The 26,597-nt window shown below is 42.9% G+C and overlaps 1 protein-coding gene across 1 annotated transcript in view; it reads right to left on the reverse strand.

The window, feature by feature from the left end:
• Positions 1 to 26,597, reverse strand: part of RYR3 (ryanodine receptor 3) — a 269,878-nt gene that overhangs the window by 120,025 nt on the left and 123,256 nt on the right. Inside the window, 8 exon segments of the mRNA XM_087429068.1 lie at positions 970 to 1,090; positions 3,532 to 3,640; positions 5,091 to 5,271; positions 14,104 to 14,239; positions 17,129 to 17,232; positions 18,421 to 18,550; positions 20,160 to 20,274; positions 21,861 to 22,134. Coding sequence (XP_087285194.1) covers positions 970 to 1,090; positions 3,532 to 3,640; positions 5,091 to 5,271; positions 14,104 to 14,239; positions 17,129 to 17,232; positions 18,421 to 18,550; positions 20,160 to 20,274; positions 21,861 to 22,134 — 1,170 coding nt within the window.

Here is a 26,597-nt window from a genome sequence, read left to right on the forward strand (position 1 = left end):
GGGATCTAATGCACAGCATGGTGACTATAGTTAACAATACTGTACTGTATCCTTGAAAGTTGCTATAAGAGTAGAACTCAATGTTCTGACCATAACAACAACAACAAAACTGGTAATTCTGTAAGGTGAAGGACGTGTTAACTAACCTTATTGTGAAACATTTCGCAATATATACATGTATCAAATCATCACATTGTATACCTTAAACTTACATAATGTTACACGTCAATTTTATCTCAATAAAAATGGAAAAAATGTGATATATTCCACAGCATTTCCCAAACTCATGTGACTCCAAACCCCTTGTTAACAGGTATACCAATTAATATTTCCTACAAAAATGTTGCACGGAACACCAGTTCTGGAACACTGTAACAGTCATGCTATCTTTTCGTTTCCTGCATCAGCCAGGAGGCAATTGCCTGGATAGCAGGTGGAGAGACATGGAGAAACAGAATGCTTTCGAGAGAGTGTAAGTTTTGTAAAGTTAACATTGGCTGATGCCAAATGTCACAAGAAACATCGAGGGGAAAACTCTTTATGCTCCGTGGCCGTGAGGCACACAGGACTGTGGCAGAAGGGAGCCTGTGTCAGGCCCTAACCTTCTGTTGCTCCAGCTGGCTGCACAATCTGGGGACGTAGAGGCAAAGGAGAAGGAAGGCTGTGGTGAGAGCTTTCATTGGTCCCATTCCATCAGCCTCCTTCCAGAGGATTAGAGTTTAGAAGACTATGATGTCTGGACTATCCGTACTTAAGGGATAGGGGTACGGGGAGCAGGGGAGACAGTAGTGGGCTGGAGCCAGAAGGAGGGAAATTATCACCAGAAAAAGAGTAAGACACTTCACCCGTGCAGCCTGCCCTGCAAGTAGGAGCCTGGAAGGAGCACTGTGCCAGTGGATGGAGTCCGGCCCCTGAGCAAGCGGCCCCCGAGGAGACTGGCAGGACTCGGCCTTCAGCTGCTTCCCTTACCTTTGCTCAGGGAGGGCAGTTTCAAGGGGATGCTGATGATCCCAACCAAGTCCTCAGTGGGGACCAGGGAGCGCAGGATTGACCTGATCCGGATGGCTTCCCCCTTTCCTGTCTGGATGAGCTGCAAAGGAGGGTTGGAGAGTAAGATAAGGGAAGTTCCCACATCCCCACTCCACCCATCTCCAAACCTCTGGCAGTAAAATGGTTTTCTCTGCAGGGTAGGTACACTCCTCTGTTTCCCTAATTGGTCTAGGCACTTGTGGCCACAGGGAAAAAGAGGAGCTTTCTCTTGATTTTCTAAAAGTGCTACCAAGGGGACAACTCTGACCAAGAAGAGCAACTCGACTCCTTTGCTGTGATTACAACGGTCATGTGGTTTGGGTATCAAGTCTCAGCAGTAAATGTGGAGCCTGTTGGTGAGCCTCAGTGTGACTGCAGCACCAGGAGCTCTCAGTGGCCATGACACAAGTGTTGACAATGTGGCCACAATTTCAGACTCTAAATGTAGAAATGATTTATGAATTTCACTTTCCTAAAAGTTTTATTAACGCTGGGACTTGGATAGGCAAGAGAGGTGTAGAGAATGTCAGGGTGAACTTGAGCTTCTCAGCGGAGTTATCCCGGGATGGATAACCTGATCCATACAGCCACGGATGGGCCAACCAGCGTGTACAGGTGCACATCCTCCTGCACGTGGGGCAGCAGGTATGCTGCTGGGCTCAAACCCTCAGCTGGGAACTGAACTGTCACAAGCTCAGGATTGAATCCACCCCAGGTCAGCTGGATGGCATGCTGGGATATAATACTCGAAGGCCCCAGGGAAAGGAGAAGGCCTGTGCGCTGACCCTAGCTTCCACTTCTCATTCCTGTGGGCAGAGGGGAGTCTATCAGCGATCATGGCATCACCCCCCCACCCCCCACAGAGCAGGGGCCCAGGGGAGGGGATGTTGGACCAGAGGGACAGTAAGCAAGGAAGGAACTCCTTCCCAGATGGGGCTCTGATGGTTTAGCTATCCCATGCTGCCCGTCTTCCTGAGAACAAGCAAACTGTGTAACTTGCTTTCTGAAGTGATGACAGGTGATCAGGGGAACCAACCTCCCACAAAAATGTAGGACACCCTAGTTTTCCCCCAACTCCCTTTCAAGTTTCCTTTATTGCTTTAAAGGCATAGAAATGGAAAGATGGGCCCCAAGAGGGTAAGGCTGGTTTATCTCAGTAGGAACTAGAATCCTAAGTTACAAATTCTGATCAGCCTCTTTTTTCAAGATTCAGACCTTCGTCTATCCACAGTACTTTAAGCCTAGATTCTTCCATATTGGAATAGTTTCCCTAAACACTTGCAGATGGATTTGGAAACAGGCTAGATTGTGTATTTGACAAGACCATGACATACCCGAGGAAAGATGAGAGTGGATGCTTTAATGCAGTGTCTTTCAAACTACAGGTCATGATCGATTAGCTGGTTGTAAAATCAAGTTAGTGGGTTGTGACCATCATTAACAAGCATGAAATAGGTTAACATAGAATAGAAAATATTAGAGTGCAGTATCTGTAGAAAGGGTACATTTTGTTTCTGGAATATATGTATACCAGGTTGCAATGTAAATTATACTTCTGGTCAAAATTTGGTCAAAAAGTTTGACAGCCATTACTTTAATGGGTTCTGTCTTTCATTAGCATTAAAAAAATACATCTATTGTTAACTTGGCAGTGACCAATACACAATCTCATCTATACTAGATACCACTGTTTATATCAAACATTCTGCATTATAAGTGCTTTTGGTAGATGCTCTGGAATAATCCAAATGCAGTGAGCTCTGCAGAGATAGGCAGGCAGGCATCTGAGCCCTGAATAAACAAATCAAAAAGTTCTTTTAAACAATTACCAATTATTATTTTTAATATAAAAGGCTATCTTTGCTGTTGTCATATAAGAAGCAATTATCTCCTCTCTTTTGTATGATATGTGAGACCTTATGTGAAATAAGGTCAATCTCTCTCAACCCCCAGCAGAGGTGAAAAAGGGCAGAGGAAGAACACAACTTTTTAGTTCAAAACTGGAAGTCTGAGAAGACATCCCATAAAAACAGAACCATCCCTTTTTGTATGTCTGCAAAGCTTACCTCTGGGAAATAATCAAACATGAACCACGGGAATAGACTACCTTCCTGGTGCCTAACACCATGGTCATCAAGAAAAGAGTTTCCAAGTGGAGTATCCTGATGGCCACAATCAAGAATCAATCTGGTCACATTTTGACCAAATTGAGGCATATGGAAACATAATTTTGGGAGGCTTTTGAAACAACATGAAGAGCATATGCCCTATTAGTGTCACAGAGAAATCACACAACACAGGGATTTGCCCAGGAGTCATTCCTTAGAAAGCTGTAGAGTCAGGTACCAGAGACGGAAAGTACTTTTGATGTTAGCTAAAAGGAACTGAACGAAGGGCATGTTAGCAGATGCCAGAGACAGAAGAAGAAATTACATTCAGGAAATCTACAGTGTTCTTGCTTCAAGGCGCTCAAAGTTGCTCTCTGGGAACTCTATCACTTACGTGCATTTCAGGAGCACAGCGGCCCAGTAGATCTATAAGAGCTGAATAAAATGACATAATTGCATTGCCCATGTGCACGATCTCTTCATATTCATCATCCTCTGTGCTGCTGAGAGAGAACCAACACAGAGAGGTGTGAGGAAGCCCGGCAGGTGTGGCCATGTGATTAGACATGATACGGAAATACTTATTTTGCTCATCCTAGGCATCACGCATCCTTTCTATTGGATACCTTCTCTCCCTCCAGAAGTGAACAAGGTGGTTTTACTCATAAGCTCAAAGAACCTAAATATTTGTCTGTGACATTCCGAGGGTCCCAAGAACTTAAAGGCAGAGTACTGACATGAGCTGATCACGTAGACCACACATACTCATGGAGCAGCACAGTAATCCCCAAAGCTCCCACCAACTATTCATTTCCTTTTCCTTCCTGAACGTTCATTCCATTTTCCTTCCTGCACGTTGGACAAGGAGTCAGGAGGGCTAAGTCCATGTCCTGGCTCTGTTGCTAACAAGCTATATGACCCTGGGCCTCAGTTTTTCTCATGTTACATGAGGAAATTGGGACAGCTCATATTTTGGGTTCTTTCTAGCTCTACTAGATCACCTACCAGAACTAGTGGCCAAAAAGAAAGCCAACTGTCTGGAGAGTTACCTCTGTTGGGTTATACCATTCTCTAGATTCTCAGGTCTAGTCTACTGGCTGTCATAAAAGAAAGAGAATGGTTACAAGGCATGATGGAAGGAAATTCACACGGCAATCCGCTAATGCACCAACTACATCCTCAGCCTTTAAATACCAAGGTTATTAATGCTGTGATTTTTCACATTCTGCAGCTCTTTTTCACCTAAGGAATCATATCAAAACACTTTCAGAAGAGGAAGTGGAGGGTACTATCTCTTTTTAAAGGTGAGGTATGAGATGAGACACTGAAGTTTAAAATACTAAAGGGAACAGGCTGGAGTTAGACAATGGCTGTAACACCTGCTTGGTCCAGGCCTTTCAGCCTCTACACAGCTTCTTCGCGTGGTGATGCTGTAGGGAGGTGCAGTGTTGGCTAAAGGAGCTTGCCGAGGGCCGGCCCCATGGCTTAGTGGTTAAGTGCGTGCGCTCCGCTGCTGGCGGCCCGGGTTCGGATCCCGGGCGCGCACTGACGCACCGCTTCTCCGGCCATGCTGAAGCCGCGTCCCACATACAGCAACTAGAAGGCTGTGCAACTATGACATACAACTATCTACTGGGGCTTTGAGGGAAAAAAATAAATAAATTAAAAAAAAAAAAAAAGAGCTTGCCGACTTCTCACTTTGCCAATTGGCCTGAGTGGAGTAGGAGAAGTGGAAGTGGGTGAAGGTGATACTGATCTCTAGGGTTACTGGGAGAGTCAAGACAACAATGTGCTTGACAAAGTGACTGTAAAATGTTTCCACCACAACTGTAAAGAACCTGTGCTTTCTCTACTAGAGGGAAGTTACCGACACTTCCCTTATCACCCATGCACTGACAATATTTGGGAGCTCACCAACCATATCGGTGCCAGACGGCAACTCCATTCACTTACACTTCTCTCTTGTAAATCTGAGAGGGGAGGTCGAGGGCTGGGTTCTCCGAGATCTTAATGGCGCCTTGCATGGCTGCCAACAGACCATTTCCTCCTTCGCCGCGCAGCGCCGGGCCGAAGCACTCTGGGCGTCTGATGAGCAGCTTGACCACGACACTGGCATTCTCTTCCACGCTTTCACCTAAGGAAGAGAAGCATTATTACCTTCTCATTGGAAAGGACAACCCCAGAATTTATTTCTAATTGATGAGGCTGGAAGAACAGTATTTGATTGAGCTTGTCACTCACTCTTAAGATTAGGAGGTAATACTGATGGGGAGAAAGGTGAGCTTTGATAAATTAGGTCAGAATCTATTTACTTGAAGTATCATGATTAACCAATATAGAACAGAATCTTACTTTTCAGTTCAGGATTTTGTGCTGTTCAGATTATTTCACTCTATTTAGTGAATATATAATGCCCTCAGAGGGCAAGGAACACACTACTGAGTCTGCCACAGATTACTGATTAATTCACAAGTGACAGAGAATAAAATAACTTTACATCTTTATTAACTCCATGACATGAGGGGTGCTTAAAAGGGATTTCTTTCCTTCCTTGATAAGAGGTAAAATGGTAACTCACGCTGGTGTGCCTCAATTACCATCCGGAGAAGTGACATGTTAGCTCCTGAGCTGTATTCTCACAGAGTCTAATGCATCCCGAGAACAACCGGGTTTGTGTGGAGGGACCTCAGGGTATTTCTGAAATCATTTATCCAAATGAAAACCTACTTGGTAAAGTTGTCTCCGTTATTCCTAAAATAGCTCTGTGGGAAGCTAAAGGTTGGAGAATTATATTTTGCTGGTATTTCTTTTTGGAAGAACCATAGACAACTAAGACAGGGGTTCATTTCCTGAAGAAGTGATTAAGCAGTGGAACTGTCACATGTAGAGAGGGACAGCCAATGCTTGTCAGAGCCAATACTTATAGTCAAAAGCAGTTTTACAGCTTGTTCAAACAACTTCATAAAACAAACCTTCTGTCTCAGATGGAATCTTAATTTGTGTCTGAGAATTTATTCCTGGACTAAGTCTCAAAGACAAGACTTTTTTTATATTGTCTATTAGACAGAACCTGAAGAAAAACTTTTTTACAAAATCATTAGATATTTCTTGGAGGATTCAGCTCTATAATAGAGGTTGCATCCTGATATACTGTTGTATTAATTACTTATTCTTGTGTAAAAAATTACCTCACATCTTAGCAGTCTAAGATAAATATTTATTATCTCACAGTTTCTGTAGATCAGACTAAGCTAGATGGTCCTGGCTTGGGATCTCCCAAGAGGTTGCAGTCAAAATATCAGCCAGGGTTGCAGACTTCTGAAGGCTTGACTGGACAAGGAGTATCAGCTTCCTCGCTCAGTCGCAGGGCTGTTGGCAGGAGGCCTCAGTCCTTCACCATGTGACCTCCATAGGGCAGCTTGAGTGTCCTCATGACACGGCAGCTGGCTTCCCACAGAGTAAATGATCCAAGAGGGAGTGTAAGGCAGAAGCTGCGATGTCTTTTACAACCTTGTCACACACATTGTCACTTCTGCCATAGCCTATTCATTAGAAGTGATTTAGAGTCCAGCTCACACTCAAAGGGAGAAGAGTTAGGTTCTATCTTTTGGAGGAAGGAGCATTGAAGAATACAGATGTATTTTAAACTTTACATCACAGGAGATAAGTTCTGTTTAATGAACACTTTTATGAATCAACTTAGAAGTGCTGTGAGTAGAGCATCAGAATGGGAACCCAGAAAACCTGGCTTCTCATTCCAGCTTTTTAGCAAATCACTGTGTGTGTATGCATGCTGCACAACCTCACTGGGTCTCACTGGCCCTGTTGAGATGCTCATGCCTCTTCTAGTTTTAGAGTGAGTCCATTAGCCTAACCCATAAGCAGAGATTTCTCCCATCACGTTCAGAGGATCAGAGGGGCTGAACCTGCTGTCCAAATGCCTGAAATTAACTTGTGCTCATCTATCACACAAACTCAGACTCAAACACAAGACATGTCTCACAGCCCTGGAGAGCCTGCCCTATGTCACAGCTGTAGTCCTGGTCTAGAGCTTGGCCTGCTGGCATACTTTGTTGGCACTCAACCTTTTGCACTGCAGGTAAAATTAAGATTGTAAATACATACCAGTGTAAGTTTTAAAATTGTGTAACGCAATTCAGAAAAATTTTCATTAAACTGAATTTACATAGCCCATCAGCATACACTCACTGTTATAGCCAAATCCTTCAAGGAGACTAAAATTTCTGTAAAGAAGTTTTTCTTCAAGTTTCATTTAATGTAGAACATCAAAAAATATATATTTTTTATTAAACCAGAATCCATGTGAAGAAAATTCTCAGGAGATGCTAAAAGGGTAAAATAATTACAATAATGGTGTGGTGGAAAGAATCAATGAAGAGAGAACCAAGGAGACGTGGAGTGACATTGTGCCGTTTGTAGAAGAGCTCATGTAAAGCGATGATGCTAAGTCCTAAGGCCATGCTTTCCTTTTAGTGGAACCTAACATTATACCTGATATAGTTTAATCAAAGTGGGGGTACTTAAAGGAGAGCACCAGGGGAATCGACATATTTGAACGCAAATATGCTTAATCACAGATATAACTCAAAATTCTTTAGTTTTAAATGTTGGCCTCCAAAATTTATCAGGTAGCACATACATCCACCTTCTCAGTTGTCATTTTTTCATTTCAAGAATAATAAAGCTAAAACTTTGAAATTTTAAGTGTTGAAAATGGAGAAAAAAACAACCCTTTTAATCTAGCTTATTTAAATATTATACTCTGATTCTTTCACCTCAGAATGGAAACATTCGTGGGTCAGCCAGAGTCTTTACCAGCATGCTGAATTCAACATAGCTCTTCTCATAGTGATCAGTGCCATGGAGATTGATGGGACACGGACCACAATGCACAACAGAATTTGAAAAACCAGACAAATTCTACATTGAGTTTGCTATTGAAATTTATTTGCCAAATTAGCCTTATTTTATCCAAATCTCAGATCTTCAGATCTAAGCTAATTAGCTTGGCTGCCACAACTCATCCAGGAAGCCATCCCTTGATTACTGAATTGTGGATGCCTGTGGGAGATGCAGAGGGTACCCCGCAAGAGGAAGGAACTCAAGTGCAACCATTGCTGCTAATTAAAGAGGGGAGCAAGGAAAAGAATTTCCCAAGGCTTCACAAGGTAGAGAGAATGGCATGATTAGAAGAGAGAGAACATTCTCTTCGTAATTACCTGTAGCTCAGGAAGCTGGACTGCCAACCGAATTCACTGGGGGAAGCTGAATATTGACCTTGAGGGCATTTTTCAAGGGAGACAGAGATCTGAAGCAAACTAGTTTTGCCCAAGGGCTTACAACAATGTTTTTGCTTGAGTTCCAAAATGAATAATGAGCTTAATAACAGTGTGAATGTTCACAGTGCCTTTCCTCAAAGCCTCTCCACACTGTCTTCACATTACTACCTTCTTTTCAACATTCCTGAGAAGTTGGATAGAAATGGACTGATTCTCCCCGTTTTCCCCTGAAGCAGTGATTCTCACCACAGGGACGATTAGTAGGGATGCAATGAGTTTACCTTCAGCCCATCGCTTTTCTTACTCTCTATATTCTGACTGCAGTCCTTGTTTTAAGTTCCTTTGCTGGAATGCTCTCTTCCTTCCCATTCCTTTGACATAACCCTTGACCTAGGTAACTCCACTTCATCCTTCAGGACCAGCTTATACTTGGAAGCCCCAGAGGATCTGGTGCTCTCAAACACCCCATACTCTTTCTTTAAGCATTGAACACAAGCATAGTTAATTAATTGTTTGTATTTTTCTCAGTAGACTGTATATTTAATAAGAACAGGGCCTTATGTTTGAATTATCTAACCCTGTATGCTCAAGCGTCTTGGTAACATCAAGGTAGAAGTTTGAGATGATTGAATGGAAAGCTGAGGGCGACTATCCATCAATGCATTACCAGACCAATATCAGCCTTTGTTTACAAGAGCCTGGGTTGTCCATTTCCTCAGATTGTAAATTTGAGAATAAGAACAACATCTTACACATTTTAATCCTATCCATCCCATGTCTTCAGTACCACTCACAGTGAAGAATGGTTATTACATCCTTTTTGACTCTAAAAACCTGAATACATGAACAGAAATGAACCGGCTGATTCTGTTAAGCATCTATATCTACCATGCCCTTCAAATGCTACTTTGTGATCTTGACCCTAAAAGACTCTTTCCAGCTTTATCAGATACAATTGACACATCTTAAAAGATTTGTCTCCCAGCTCAAGGGCTCATCAGTATGCTCTCCCCACACTACTCTGTTAAAGCATGTCCGTTTCCTTCTTCCAGATGTTATTCAACACTTGCTTTCTTCCCCAGGCATTCCAAGATTCACTCCACCAGAGTCCAATAAGCACTGTTATTTTTGGCATGCCAACAGTCACATGTGTCACTCTGTAGGTAGGTGTGTTTGATTACAGAGTTTTTAGTAATTATTCCATTTATGTTTCTGATAATTCTATTAGGTTTGCTCTGTTTTCTGCTTTCTCTTGTAAGTGACTTCAGGGTAGAACTTCTAGAGCATGTCTCCTGTCACTTCTCACAGCCCCTCATATACTCCTCACATGTCATGTGATGGATGCCCCAGTTATGGCCACTGATGATAAATCTGCCTAGGGAAACAGATTCAGCAAAGCCAGGAGATATGTGCTCCTCATGACTAAGTTTGTAGCCTGGGGGAGATATCACTGAAACACCCCAAGGACTCAAAGGAAGCACAGAATAACTTTTCCTTTCTTCTTGTGGATTGGTAAGAAATCTTTTCCCTCTTGGAATCTACATTAGGAAGGAATTAATCAGACACCCAGACACATCTGTGTCTAGACTAGCTACAGAGTTTGCAACTGCTGGGTAAATAGAAGCTTCTCAACTCCTGTTCAACTCTTCAAGAGTTAAACACAAGTCAAGGCTTCCCCAGCAAGCTAATAAAAATAAAGTGGAGAAAATTATATGCTGTAAGAAGTTCTTTTAAAAACAAATCTTGTTTAAGAAGATTTAATACAAACATTAAGAGAGGCTAGTAAAATGACATTAAAAAGAATTTTCCCATTCTATTATTTTGATATAGCAGGAGCTTTTAATTTGGCTTTTAAAATTGTTTTTTAAAAAACATCATCACCAAACAGTTATTAAATAATGTCACAATTTCTGACAAGCTCAAAGGAGAAAATGCTGTTTCTTCTTGTTTATCAAGGAGACACTGCTACCCAGGCAATCCTGCATAATGGTGTGCTTAAGGTTTGGCCTCTAAAGCCAAATTGCTCCAGTTCAAATTCTGGCCTCACATCCTATGAGCTGTGTGATTCTGGGCAAGGTACTCAATCCCTCTAAGCATCAGGGTCTTCATCTATAAAATGAGAAAGATAACTGTACCTATTTCATTGGATTCTTGCATAACGTAAGTAAGTTAATACACGTAGAAGTGTTTCAAGTAGTGCCTGGCACATGGTAAATGCTCAGTAAGTGTTAGCTGTTATCATCACCACCATCATCCTCTTCACTCACCAACACCACCTCCATCATCACTCATCACCACCCACCACAGTCACTCCTACAACCTACTATGACATCCACCACCTAACCACCATATCCCACTACCACCATCCTCATCCACTATGACCATGTCCACCATCACTACCCACAACTCACTATCAGCACACCCATTATCACTCACCACCACCCTCCTTGACCACCCCTAAAACCCACTATGACCACCACTCAACCATCAGATCCTGTCATCACTATCATCACCAATCACCACCCCCACCATCACCCACCATGACTACCCCCATCATCTGCCTATAACACCTTTATCTTTTATTGCTGAACAGAGGCCAGAAAAGTGGCCAGGAAGTCCTTTTTAATTACCTCTTGGACACAAAAACTTATCAAGGGCTTTGAGATCTGAAGGAATCCATTTATATTCTTCCCATTACAAATGCCCTAATACTCTCGTAAGGATCATGAACAACAACGACAACATGACTGCAGACTTACTATGTATCACCATGGTACTACTGCACCAATATAAGTTTTCCCTGGATTATTTCATTTAAGCCTCACAACACCACTATGAGGTATATACTATTACTATCTCTGTTTTATATATATTAAAAAACTGAGGCTAGGAGAGTTTTAATAACTTGCCTAAATTCACAAAGCTAGTAAGTGATAGAGCCATATTTGAACCCAAGATATTCCATTATCCAGCCCAAACTTCCATATCACTCTGCTGTAATTGAGCCATTCTTTCTCCTCCTTTAGGTATTCAACAAGATTCTAACGTTGTGTTTTTCATACTTTCCAATAACTCTTTTTCATGCTCTCCCCTGTGCAAGTCAACTCCACCATTTCAACTACAGATGATCTGCAAGTCTATTCAGTCCCAATCTGTTGACTGATTGATCTCTATCCTATAACTCTAATTAGGGGTATGTCCATTTGGGGGTCACATATTGCAAAATCAATATGACCTGAACCCAACTAAGCTCATTTTTTTCCATCTCAAGCCATTTTCTCCTTCTGACATCCTAATTTCTTTTCTCCATACAGTTAAATCTCTAAGCTTCAAAATGACTTCTGTTCCTCTTCTCTCAACAGACCCAGGACCAGCCACCATAATCATCACTACCACCAACTAGTTTTATAAATTCTGTCTATGTAATTTCTTTCAAATGTATCTCCTCCATTCCACTCCTACCACCACCATTATAATTCAGAAACTTGTTATCCTAACCTGTGCACAGAAGTTCCCAGTCGTTCCCATCAGTCTCTCTTCTGACAGAAAGGTCCCCCAGTTCTCTGCACGCTGAATCGTGACTAAACTTTTCAGTTTGGCATTTAGGTTTTCTCCCCATTACAGCTGACTACATACCGTCTACACGTCCTCTCTTACCACTGTCATCCAAATACCCAACCTCTGACTGACAGATCACTGTGTTTCCTGAGCACAGAATACTTTAGCCTTCAGGCCTCTGCTCGTGCTGCTCCCCAACTGGATCACCTCTCCTGCACCTCTGCATCTGGAAATGTGACCCTTCAAAGCTCATCTCTAACATCACCTTCTCCACGAGGCCTTTACTGATCTTCTCAACAGGATGTGAGTTTCCCTCACGAAGCCCTTCAGCACTCTGTCCCTGCCTTAATCCACTTATTATAGTGACCTCTGTCCACATTTACTCCCCTTAATAGACTGTAAATTCTTTGAAAGCAGAAGCTCACATCCTTTGCCAAAACCAAACGTGGCCTTTATAATATAGAGACACAATAAACATTAAATTAAAATGCACATATCTTCCTACTGATGGGGCAATTTGCTAGAGCATGTTGCATTATGAAACTGCACTGTACAGAATATGTTAAAAAGGCATAAAACAACCTGAAAGCAAAGGGGGTGGATCAAACATTTTGGTCTAGAGTTGAGTTCAAAACAGTTGTACCCAACCAGCGCAAGCAAGTGCTGCAATTCAGGCAGTCCATACAGGAGCACAGCCAGTGGATTCCTTTCCCTTCCTAACCCAGGTAGACAGTCCCACTAAATGACTCCTAAAGCTCTTGATCTTGACCGTGAACGTGGCCAAGAGGAATAACTTGGTCCTATCTTGATCTAGTTTGTGTCATACAGTTTATTTATATAATTTGGTGAGCCTTACGAATCCTTAAAATCAACTTTACAAAAAATTTTCTATTTATTACCACAGACCGCAACTTATTACTGCAACTCTGTATTAATTCTGAACATGCAATCATTTGGATAGAAGTGAAACAATTAGAGGATACTCTGAAACTGGCCTGCGAGGAGGTCAATGGAGCTTAGCAAAGCTGGTGATGAACAGATAGAGGGACAGGGAGGAATACACAGAGCAAAGCAGAAGACGGTGATTAAGAAGCTGGCTGGATGAGTCCCAGGGGAACAAAATACAGACATCTCAAGGTCTGTGACACCATTGGGAAAGGGGAAAAACCAGGACAATGGAAATTATTCAAATATTAAGAACAGAGTGTATTAGGTGTAGGAAAGTAAGCAGGTGGGATGGGGGTGAAGGGAGACAAGAAAAGCACATGGGAATGTAATGATCACATCGTGTCGTTATTGTGAGGGATTGTTACAATTATTGTCACAACTGCTTATTAGCAGCAATCCCTCACTGCAATCACTTAACCAGCCCAGCTGGATTTGTTAGCCTGGAACTCCAAACTGGGAGAAGGGAAAAGGATCATAACTATAATGTAAATACAAGTGAATTACTGTTATAATAGGATCTTGGGAGACAAGGCACATTTTCAAGAAAGTAGTCCACTTATTTTATACCATATTCAGCACATTATACTAGTGCAACTAAAGGAGTTTTTACACTTAGAAATCACTATAACTGGGAGGTGACTTGCATTAAAAAGAATATATTTTTAGGGTTGCCATAGCAATTTTTTTCTCCTGGGAGTTTAGTTACATTTTACAGCTATTCAGTTATCCTTGACTTTTATTCATTCACTCACCCATGTATCCATCCATCCATCCATCCATCCATCCACCCACCCATCCATTCATTAAATAGTCTAAGGATCTGGAGGCACATTTGCACTTTACTCTGTGAAATAAGTGAGATGAAAGTATTAATAAGCCCCCTCTTTTACTGATAGAAGAAGTACAGAGAGGTGAAAAGCCCAAGCCCATGCAGTGAGTTTCTTGCTGGATCTGGTACTAGAGCTCAGTACTCTGTCCACTGGATGCTACTCTTGATCCTTGTCTAGCCTGATTCTCCTGAGATTTTTCTGCCAGCCGCCATCCCTGTAGAATCTATCATACTTATGGATGGGAAGTAATGTAAAGGGTCTCTTTTTCCTTGTATGTACCCACGATTATGCCATCCTAGGTGTGAATGGCATGGAAGACTTGGGACTCACTGTTCACGAAGACGGCAAACCTCAGGAAGGACAGGTAGCGCTCCCCTTCGATGGGGTTCCAGCCAACGTCAGGGTATCCTTTGGCCAGAAGCATGGGGCAGCTCTGTAGGCCACAGCCTGCCAAGTATGTCACCACCTGCCAAGAAGAGTACAAAAGTAAGTGCCCAAGTTGTTTACAAGATAGCTGTAGGCCTGCAAAATTCTGGGAACTGAAGGGCTTTCATTTCCCTAGAAGCTAGAGAAAGCCCAAGACTTTTCAAGTTAATAATTCAATAGGTTTGAGACCACAACCTCCAATTCATTTTTGTTTGCAAGTAATCAACAAGACTGATTGTCACTGTTATGTAGGAATACACCATGAGCTGTCAGTTCCCTAGTTTTCTCTCTTCTGGCAAGAAGGAGCTGCCATTTAAAAATGGACCTAACTAGGGGGCATCTGGGAGATAACGGTGGATCTGGATGGGTCATGATCCTTTGGCCATGGTATTTCAAGACCAAAATATTCAGTCACTGGTTGACTCTGAGTGGGCCCTTGACCCATCAGGGGTCCCTACCAAGTTCTGCATCAACAGTTGTCCCAAGTCAAAAGCCAAGGTGGTAAGGTTGGGGTAGCTAGTGAAGAGGCCACGGCCAGTTAAGGACTAGGATTGGTAGTCTTCTCTTTGCTTCCAGATTATCAGGCACTTATCACATGATCTCAGCTCTGCCATCTTGTAGAAACTGCCTACTTTTTAGAAGGTGTCAGGCAAAAAATCTGGCAAATAGACCTTTGTTTGCAATGCAGCTGTTATTCTAATTTAGCCTTTGATATGTTATGTAAATAGGGAGAAGAGGAGAATCCACTGTGCTGCAAAATCCTCAAAGTCAGGAATGGTGTCTTTTTGATTTTTTAATCCCCAGGGCCTGGCCCATAGTAGGTATCAATAGACGTTTGTCAAATGAATCAGGGATTTGCTTATGTCAAATACTCTATCGTTTTGCAAGAACAACGAATCTAAGTCAAAACTCAGTAAGAAACTATCTTCATAATTTTTCCTTCTTAAACCAGTCAAGATACTATTCAGCTGGGAGCTTAGATTTGCTTTGGCCTTAAGAATGTCAGGAAAAGCATCAATAAAGGCAGGAATTAGGCAGAGTTTTTGGGGTTACAGGTGTGGGGCATTTCACTGGCCACTAAAATAAATGCCTGTATGTGTGTGTTATTGTTGTTCAATCTTAAGGGACCTAATTTCTGTTGTGATTGATAGAAGCGAGGCACTACAGCATTTACCAGTCCTTTCTCCTTTTCTCCCAGGAAACAAACTTGCGGAATTTCCTGATACTGGTCTGAATAAAGTCCGTGCCCTGTGCTGAGCTGCCAGAACCACTTTTGAAAAGGGGCAGCAAACCATGTCATCCGCCTTACAGATTTCCCTAAAGCCCCATTTCTCCCCTCTCCCGGCCTCCAGGCCTCCATGTATGATATCTTATGTCTTCTAAGGAAGGCTCGGGGTCTTTGTCGAGTGGTGTCATTTCAAAAGAGAAAGTGTGGCTGAGGAAGGGGTAACGGGTTCTAAACCTTGCGGCACTATCTTGTTGTAAGAAAATCATTAGCTACTTTTTTATACAGGCATCGGTTATCACCTCACCACCTAAAACACTGAGTTATTCATTGCTGTTTAAATGTATGAATAACAGGGTTTGTCTGAGTCTGTCCCACTAGATGTAGAGACTGTGAATATACACGGCATTTATGGAACAGCTATCACACAGTTTACTGCTGGGGGGCATAGCACTTGAGTGTGTGTGTAGGGGGGGCTTGTCTTGTTTCTGTTCAGATCTGATTGAAACCAGGATGTGTTTTCTAAAATACAAATTGTACTGTGTTGCTCCTCTGCTTAAAGCCATCCAATGGTTTCCATCACTCTTGACTCTAGAGTGAAGTCCTATAAGACAACAGGTAAGAACACGGTCTCTGGAGCCAAACTCTTTTGAATCCGGGCTCTGACACTTACAAACCTCATAACACTGAGGACGTTATCTAATCTCTGTCTGCCTCAGTTTCCTCTCCTGTAACTGAGGGCACTAACAAAAAGGCATGTTCTGAGGGTCATGGGAGTTAATTCAGAGTGGGACCTCGCACACAGTGATTCTGCATGAGTGTGAACTTCTTTGATTAACAGTAATGGTAGCATAAAGTCCAATCCCCACTGCTCCTCCTCACTGCCCCCTCTGCCCCCAGCTCTCTGATATTATCATAATGAACTTTCCGCTTCTCAAGCACACCATACCCTCCTCTCTGACCCTCAACCACTCCTGGCACACTCTTCCCAACACTGTGGCTGATTAGCTTCTACTCACTCCTCGGGTCATCTCTTTTCTGAGTTACCCCACTGATCCCACGACAGGGTTAGATGCTCCCAAACCCACCACAGAGGGGATGATCTTTTACTTGTCCCCCGTTCCCTCCACTAGACCACTCTTCTCCACACTCATTGTTAATCCTGTCAGCCATCTAGTCAAGGAACTAGTCCCCAGATGGGATGGGGAACAGATGTAGGTGACTCAGCCCCCAGTCATCACCACCACCAGGAGTGCAGTTCACAATCCTAATGTGGGGCAGCTCCATTGTGTCTCATTTATACATGGACAGGACACGTGCGGGCATTCTTTACCCGAATACTGTGTATACAGTTTTCTGTCATGTCTTCCTTTAGTATGTAAACTTAAAAATTCGACAACGCAGAACTATATTAGGAACCACAGGTACCCTGCTAGTGTTCCATGTAGACCAATGAGGCTGGGCCTCCACATACAAAGAGCACAAATGTCCACATATCCATGTCTATGAAGCTGGCTATCCCCGCCCACAGGAGAGGCTCTGGTCCTAAGTATCATACTGCTGCCAGTTACTCACTTTCTACCACATTTCCGTCGAATGCTGAAGAGGCTCTAATGGAAAGCCAGCCTTTGGTCTGCTTCTCCTCGGCTTGGCTGCGTGATAAGCAGGAGGGAACAAACACATCGCCTCCCCAAAGCCAGTTACCTTCTCAAGGTCTGGTTCCTCTAAGCTCAGCGCTAACTCGTTGTTGTCCATCACAGAGGAAGCTGCCACATCCAGCGGGGTGAATCCCCTCATCGACGGGGAGGCTGAGGAAGGAGGAGAGAAGGAGTGAGAAAGGGACAGAGGCCACCCAGTCCTGAGCTGAGATTGCACAGCACATAAATGGCCAGGAGAGGGCAGCAAACACGTTAACCTGGCTCACATCACTGTTGTCCCAGGGGGCTGCCGGTCCAATTTAAGAACAGCTCTATTTGCTATCCTTCCTCCCCACACATTACTGATTGTGAATATGGATTAAGTCAGAAAATTGGTTCACAGCATCAGCCAGGAGCACGTATTTTCAAGTGCTTTTCTAACATGAAACTTCTTGAGGCTCCATTTGGTGATCACTCAAAAGACTGAGATGTCACTTGACCAACTAAGCTCAAACGACTTAGCTGTTCTTGGAGCCACCACCTAGAGTTTAAAAACAGCCTCACACAGCATTAGCTCATATAGTTACATCAGGTCACCAATGTTGTCTTTGATTTTCCTTTGTTTGGTTCTTAGGCTAGAATTAAGAAAAACTTCATGTGGCATTTTACAAAAAAGGTTGGTAGCTTGAGGTTGCATTTGATAAATGGGAAACCTGAGATTTCAGATTTCATGCTCATGTATGTATTTGTGTCTTCCACAGATTCAGTTGGTTTACATTCAGAACCGTGAGTAAGGCGTATATGTCGAGTTGCTTTTCTAGTGGTGGTGATTGATTTACACTGTTTATCCATAGTTGTTCTTGGCTAGTCTGCCTTGTGGCTATGGCAAGCACTGGCTGGTTGGCTAATGGGACAGGCACGCAGCCTGCAGCCAGGCTGCCAAGAAGGGATTGGATCCATGACCTTGGTCCCATTAGCACTGCTCCCTGGTCAGGTGAGTGGGCTGGGAGGAGCTGTGTCCCCAGACTATATCGGCAATCTCAGGCAGCATTTCATAAACCACAAGCCATAAATAAATACTGTCCCCATAAATCTTGGTCCCAAGAGAGACAAGGTAAGACTCTGTGACTATGCCAACACAAATCTGTCACCAGTGCTTATTGGTAGCAACATCTCTACTTAGATTGGCGAGCAGAGACATGGTATCATTATTTCACTTGTTTTTAGATCAGGCAGGGTTCCTTCTTATATTTAAAAATATCATAGCATGCCTGTGGCTTCTTTTCCTTTCCCTCCTAAGTAGTCAGTAGGGGAAGTGTAACCTCTGAGCCCAAATGTGGAAGTTATAACATGACATACCTAGGCCAACACTGCTGTTCTCCAGCAGGTAACTTAGATGCTCAAACATGGCCTTCTGATTTTGCCGGCTAATTCGACAGAAATAGCAAAGGAAGCGGCAACAGCTAGCAACCATCTTTGGAAAAGCAATCTGTAGGGAGAAGTGGGAAGCGTCAAAGAAAAGAGTCTATCATGAGGCCCTTCTGGAAAGTCTGACTTCAAAGAGTCTTAGGTTGAAGTCTCGCAAGTTGTGAATAGTTCGGAAGATAAATTTTCTCCTTACTTCCAGTTTATTCCAACACTTATTCACAGGAGGCACAGAGAGTGGACACCTAAGAAGAGGCTCCCCAAAATACTGAGAGCTAACTATAGTTCCTGAAATATCTCTTCTTTCAAAGGAAACAGATGTCGAATAAGAATCAAGTCATCCTCTGACATCGTGTGAAATTGCATTACTCTACACCAGACTATTGTCGTTTCCGAATAGGAAGGGAGTGGATAGAACCTGATGGGAAATTTCAGGAAGGAGATGGATGATCACAGACAAACAAGGCCCAGCACTATATCAAACCAGAGTCCTCTGGGCAAAGGCTGGTCCCTACAGTTGCGTAAGCCCAGAGAGCATCACCCTCTCAGACTGGGCGCCTTCCCTGATTACTTCTGTCCTTGATAATTGCTCTCCTATGGGCTCCGATGGCACTTGTAAACTGATTCTTACACTTTAGCACTGAGACGCCATCTTATATTACTGTTGATTGTACTTGGCTTCTCTGCTTAACAAAGTAATTAGCATCTCCAGGGCCTGGGCACATCTTATTTTTGATCCAATCATGCTCAGTAAATAGTGGCAGTGTTAACTTTGCTCAGGATCCTAGAAAGCCCTTGATTTCCCCCTTTAGGATCAGGGAGGGTGCTCTAAGAAACCTACAGTCTACCTGCCTGCTGAGGTATCTGGACATTTGCTCCGGGGATCTTCTGGAAAGAGTCCACTTTCCCGAGGGATCAGAAGGAAGTAAGTGACAAGGAATGTGAGCTTGCCTTCTGTTCTTCCGTGACAACCCCACCTGTCAATACTGGTGGAACTGCTTTGGAAATTATTCATTCCTAGGACCCTGGCACTCTGTAATTGCCCACATTTGAAAACATACCCCATCTACTGCCTGTGGAAGCTATCTAACTCTGAGGAGGACCCCAGGCCAGTTGGGATAAATGCCCATTGAGCCCGCTCCTCACTCCTTCCCCCTTGCCAGCAGGAGCTCCCTCTGACAGCAGGCTCCTGATGGGGGGTGGGGGGTTGGGCTGGCAGGGAATTCCGACTTCATCAAGAGCTTGGCTCACAGAGGAAACGCACACTCCTGAGGGAACACGGCCAGGATCGTTATAAGATCCCATTCTCCTTTAGAACAGCCTTCTCCTGACACAGCACAAAACACACCAGGCTCCTAAGTGGAACCCAGAGGAATTCCATCTTGGAAGGTGCAGGGCTGTAGAGTACAGGAAGTAGACTTAGCAGCTGCAGAGCCCAGTGGAATGAGCTAGAAAAGCCCCCAAGCTTCAAGAGCCGGAGCTCCTACGCTCTCTGGATTCCACTCAGCAGCTCATCCCAGCTTTTGTCTCCTTCTCGGCTTTGTGCATGTCCCTCTCTCTCCCTGGGAAGAGTAACTGAGGCCATGGACACCAGCCATGTGGCTGTGAACCCGTCACCTCATGTGCCCCCACCCAGGGGTCAAGTTCTGGCTCAATTCTCCTTGTAGCATTACCTGAGATTTCTCTGCACCCAACACATTCACCATCACCTCCATCACCGTCTCGTGCATGCCGAGGACTCGCATGAGGTTGGGGTGCTGGTAAAACACCTTGTTGTTCATTATCTCTCTAGGGTAGGGATTGGAGAGAGACATCAGCACTTGCTTATTTCAACGCTATGAAAATTCAGGGATGAGAACACAAATACACAAACACACTAGGGGTGAAGTAATGTACACGTGATAGGCTGAAAAGATAATAAGGTGGCATTGGGTCAGCTGGAATATATGTGGAGTGTCTTTTTTTTTTTAGCTAATAGGAATATTTTGTGCTCTTTTATTTCTACCAAGTACTTGCTTTCTCTCTTTGAGACATTTCCTTCTAATAACGTATTAAATAGTTGTCTTTTAGTCTTTTTGCTGACAATAATTTAAGGCAGCCCAAATCTCTAGATTTCTCTTCCTCCATGTACTCAGGGTCTTCTATTTTTAATTCTGTTGTGCTTATCTCTCTGTAGTACTTCAGTTTTCTTAATGATAGCTGCACCTTTTTCTTAAGGTAATTGTCTGTTAGGTACCAATGACATTTTTGGACAGCAGTCTTCAAAAACCAATGAAATTATCAATAAGAAAATATAAAATGAATTATGTTTTCAAGACATTCAATGCAAATTCACATAATAAAGCTGAAGGCAAATCAAAATAGAGAAGCAGCCTGTGACTTGGCTGTATAATCCCCTGCAGGGTGGTTCCTCTCTGCTCATACCCCTTCGTCCGAGGGTTGTAGCTGTTAAAAGGAGACACCACCAATTTTTACTGCTGCTATGTCTACAGCAAGGGCTAGGTGAGAGGCTTATTCTGGAGCTTTTCTCTCTTCCCATAAGTCTTTTCATTTCTATTATAAGATTCCTCTTTGGAAATGAATTTGAGGAATGCCTGCATGCCCCCGACCCCACCGGGCATCCTCAAAGTCCACTTTCTGGGCCTTGGTGATGGATGCTCCTTTAGTTTGCTGGCTCAAAGGCCGTGGGATGGATCGTCCAGCAGCAGGAAGGCTGAAGTTCTAGTTCTTGATTTTAATCAAGTCAAGTGGTGAGCTGGTCAGTGAACCTTTTTGAGCCTCAGTTTTCTCATCCACAAAATGGAAGTGCTATGCCACCTAATTAAAGGAAATCTTGATATTGAAAATGCTATCTTTTTGACAACATGGCTTCTAAGGGAAGCCACAAGCTATCGTTATGGGTAAAGGTGTCTCACAGAACTGACAAAAATGACTCTCAAGGTTAGTCCTGAGAAAAAGGAGGGTTCAGGTGGCAATTTTTCCGAGGGAAGTATCAGAAGATTTCCAGTCAAAAGCTCAGTCGCTCAAAAGGTTTCTCTCTTGTTGGGCTAAACATGCTGTCCCTTCCTCTGACTTTTTTCATTGCGTCCCTGGGGCAACTGTCATCAGATTCAAACTAAGTAACTGCTTTTCTAAGACTCCTCTCCACTTCTTCTAGCAATGTCCCTTCACCCTGAGTAGCAGGTAGTCTGGTCTGTCAGGTTATCAAAGGTGACTGATTTAGCAAGGATATAATCACATAAGGAGTGAAATCAGGATGAGGGCACACAGAGATTTTATGGGATTTGATTCCAGGCCACTCATATATCAAGGTAACCCAGTTTTCTCACCTGAAGCTCTTTCGAGAGACTTGCACTTAACCGTGAATGACCTACCCCAGCCCGTTGATCATGAGCAGCTCCTCTTCCTTGCCCATCCTGACGCTGAGGAGGCAGCGAATCTGGCCCAGGGCAGCCAGCAGGTTGATGGTGTCGCTCACGGAGGCCTGGCTGATGGTGTAGGTCTTCCGCAGTGCCTGTAGCAGCTCCCCGATGCTGTCGTACTGCCTCCGGAGGAGGTTGAACATCATCCGGACCAGCTCTGCATCCTGGATCTGGTCCTCCTGGGCCCAGCGGATCATTGTCTGTGAGATGAGCTCCTTCAGTGTCGCTAGAAGAACAACAGGAAGAACCAGTACTGTGGCTGTCATGGCTCAGGGACAGCTGTGTACCTCAGCCACTTCATTCAACTGTAAGACCCACCATCAATTGGTCAGGGCTACAATAATTTGTTTTTAAGCGTGGGATATGGCATGCAGAGAAGTAGACTATATCATCAAAAGACAAATATGTGAGCCATACTACAAGAAAAGAATATCTCAATTTTGAATTGAGGGTGCTAAATATTCTATTTTCATTAATGACGTTTGAATTGATGCTGGAAATAGAAGACTAAATGAGACACTGTCCTTGTCTTCAGGGTGTTCACAAGCCAGTTCTTTATGTTTTCATTTTGATTTTCTAAAAACCAAATTTTATCTTTATTTTGTAATACAATGTAGTAAATACTAAAATGGAGGTATGTGTAAGTGCCAGGGGATAGAGTGGGGAGCGACTGGTTCTGGGTGGGTAAAGGCCTGAGAAGATGACATTGGTGTCTGCCTCTTTAGAGTGAAACACTACTAAACATTGGAACTTCTCTACCATAGGTCCTATTCTCCAAGTATTTTAAAGGTACTACATGCCATGAACTGATTAGTCATGCTATTGATTCAAGAATTGTAAAAGATATTTTAGATGACATAAACATAAAAATACAGTAGGAGATGGAGAGAAGTGGACTGAGAATACTCTTTAGGTCGAAAGTCTTTGCAATTGGACATTTGACCATCACCCATTGAACTGACTGTGTTGCCCTGGGTCTTCAGCAGGAGTCAGCTGACACTGCATCACAGAGTACTTTCACAAGTATTAGGAGAGAAAAACCAGTATGACTTTGAATTCAGAATTTACTGGGGCTCATACTGGTTGCACAGAAATGCCACTGGCTGCACAAGTAAAGGAAAGATCACCAAAGTGGGTCTTGAACCAGCTGTGGGACCTTCAGATGTTGGACAAAATGGCCCCTGAAAAGTGCTGATCGGCACTGGTGTGGAAAGATGATCAGAAGGGAGAGGTAGATCTGAGAGGGAGGACAAATTAAAAGAGGACCCTGCCAGAACAGCTGAGAAGGCACTGCTCACCCCTCCCCATGCCATACACACGCTTCCAGAGGACGCCATGATAGAGGCAAGAAATGCTGCTCTTAAATCATAACTGCATCCAAGTCTGGCTCTGCCTATCACATTCCTACAAGGTATGGATGGCACCAAGATCCTTAATTCAGACCCAGTGATAAAGGCTGAGCTCAGGGGATGATGAAAGTCACGCAGTCCATCAGTGAAAGGAACGGAGCTCAGATCCGTGCTTTCAGTAGCCGGTGTCATCTCTAATAGTCTAGTTTTCAACCTCTATATCACTGTATATGGCAGATGTCAGGTCTACATACAGTCTTGGCTCATCATAAGGATATAAAAATAGAACTTGGTTCCCAAAGCTCCAGAAGAGATCTAGATGTAAAGGATTAATTTAACTCACTGCTGTGTCTATCAACCCTGTGGGTGTTTCAGGTTCAGACGGGAGACATAAGCTGAAAAACTTAAAAAAGGATATCCAAGGCCAAGAGAAGCACAGTTAAAAGAAGTTCCTAAGAGATCTCAATAGGCAGGGATCGCTGACTAATATCTGTTAGGTTAGATAATACCTGTACCCTCTGGGGAAAAAGTTATTTATGGGCTAGGCTGGGCGCCTCTCAGGAACTTGTCTCCTCAGTAGCCTGTTTCTCCTAGTTAACAGTCACAGGAAGGAATGAAAGCAAGACAAAAACACAGACACTCTTGGACCCAACATGAGTTTTTCTAGTCCCATAGGTACAATTACTTCTTAAACCTATATCTGGCTTATATTTGGCCTGAAAGAATAACAGTTCTCACCGCTAACAACCAAATTCTCTGCAGAGATAAGACACATCATCACAGTCCCCGCCACATGTGAAAAGCAACAATCAGAATTGTTAATCAGCTCAAGGACCGTCCCCCTTTCAACAGGGAATTTTAGAGTCATAATGAAACCAGGTAAATATTAGCTTTCTCTTAACCTGGCTTTCAGATTAATTCAGGATTTGGGTGAGCTCTTAGCCTCACACCGACTTAAAAATACAAATCAACATTTATACTCTAGAGAATGGAACATTAACAGCAAAACGCCTGGCCAGAGGGCAAATGGGAAAGAAAACAGCTCTTTAGTCTGAAGGGATGGAGCAGGAAATGCCCCCGGGGTTCTTTGCGCAGGCTGGCCTTCAAGGTGAGCGTAAGAGATGGGACAAATAAACATCTGTGTGTGACCAAGGTAAAGCTCAGGTTAAAAAAAAGTGGCCCCAAGATCCTGAGAGCAAAGGAGAAGGTAAGACTCATTATTACTGTGTTACTGATGGACAAATGTAATTCAGCGGAAGGCGTGACATTAAGGGCCATTCTTTTTTTTTTTTTTTAAATTTTATTTATTTTTTTCCCCCAAAGCCCCAGTAGATAGTTGTATGTCATAGTTGCACATCCTTCTAGCTGCTGCATGTGGGACGTGGCCTCAGCATGGCCGGAGAAGCGGCGCGTCGGTGCGCGCCCGGGATCAGAACCCAGGCCGCCAGCAGCGGAGTGCGCGCACTCAACCGCCATGCCATGGGGCCGGCCCTAAAGGCCATTCTTGTTGGACAGCATCCCAAAGCATGAGACTGAGGTCCAGAAAATGAGAGAAAGAATGACTATAAGAAGAAAGAAAATCAGTAGGGAGCAGGAGGAAATATTCTCAAGAGCCCTGAAAAGCACAGCATATTTTGTGGCCTGACATCTGCCAGAGACCTAGCACCCACCAAGCAAACCTAGGCGGAATCAATGAGTTTCTAATGGTCCAAACACCTCTGCGACTGAGAAAATAGAGCTTTATACCCCTGGCAGCAATGCTGTTGAAAATTCCTCTGATTTTAATTAGCTCCCATGAACCAACAGCAGAGCAGCATCATTGTACCAGGGTCGAGAGGTTAAAAAGAGTACATTTTCTAGAATGTGGTAGGCTCTCTATATATCCTTACATCTGAGAATTAAAATAATTAATGCCTATAACCATGTCTGGTACATATTGTGGGCTTCATAAAGGTTAACTATTATCTTTTCCATACCAGAAGTTATAAAAATATGGTCCACAGACCCTTGGGGACCCCAAGACCGTTTTGGCAGTTTGCCAGGCCAAATGTATTTTCGCAACAGTTCTAAGATGTTATTTGCCTTTTTCACTGTGTTGATAAGGGCACTGATGATGCAAAAGCAATGGTAGGTAAAATTGCTGGTGCCTTAGCATGAATCAAGGCAGTAGCACCCAACTCTGTTCTCTATTGCCACATTCCCAAGAAAATGTCCAGTCTCACATAAGGATGTCCTAAAGGAAATATAAAAGTTATTTTATTAATAATAAACTCAAGTATATATCTTTTCAATATTCTATGTGACCAAAAAGGGAAGGATACCTAAAGTGCTCTATTACATATCAAAAGTCAGAGGTCTTCATGAGGGAAAGCACATGTGTGACTGTGAGAATTGTGAGGTGAACAACCCTCTTGTTTCATGGAATGCCATTTTTAATTAAAAGAATGATGGGCAAATCAAGGTTAATCATATTTGTGTAACTGATAGACATTTTCTTAAAAATGAAAGAAGTAAGCCTGTCACTTCAAGGAACACAACTGATAGTGTCTGTGCCAGTAATAAAATTCGAACTTTCAAGTGAAAACTAGAATTTTGGAAAATGTTTATCTGCCACTGTGAATTTGACAGCTTCCCAATACTTAAAAGGCTCTTCTGATTAAATTGTTGCTATTAACAAAGGTGATTTAAAAATATTTTATAATGAAATGTGTCAACATTTGGAAGCTCTGCATAATTCGGTTTACCAATAATTTCCCAATGATCGATGCACAATGCTACAAAAACATTCATGGGTAAAAGATCCATTCAATGTGTAAGATAGACCAATGGATTTTATATAACCAAGTAAAAAATATCTTTAATATGGTTTCAGATTCCACATAGCAATTAATTTTTCAGAAACTACTGCTTATTGAGTTTTGATATAGTATCAAAAGAAGAATACTCACAATTATCTGAAAAGGCTATTAAAATACTACTCTCCTTTCCGACTATATATCTTTGAGGCCAATTTTCGTCCTATCTTTAACCAGATATAAGAATCCAGCTATCTTCTATTAAGTCAGACATAAGAGACCTATAAAAATGCAAAGCAATATCACTCATAATTTTTTTTATTTTGAAAAATTGAGTTATTTTTCGTGGAAGTATGTTATTTACGTAACATGTAATGAGGTTTTATTACTTTTAAATGAATTAACAAATATTTAAAAAATTCCTCAGTTTTAAATTCTAGTTCTAATTCAGTTTTAAACATCTAATGTGATAGATATAATCCATATAAACTAAAGCTTTTTGGCGTCCTTGATAACTTTTAAGACGCACAAAGGGGTCTCAAGAC

This window comes from Ceratotherium simum, chromosome 3, assembly GCF_057802395.1.
Source record: "Ceratotherium simum simum isolate JZ-2026a chromosome 3, ASM5780239v1, whole genome shotgun sequence".
Taxonomy (NCBI): domain Eukaryota; kingdom Metazoa; phylum Chordata; class Mammalia; order Perissodactyla; family Rhinocerotidae; genus Ceratotherium; species Ceratotherium simum.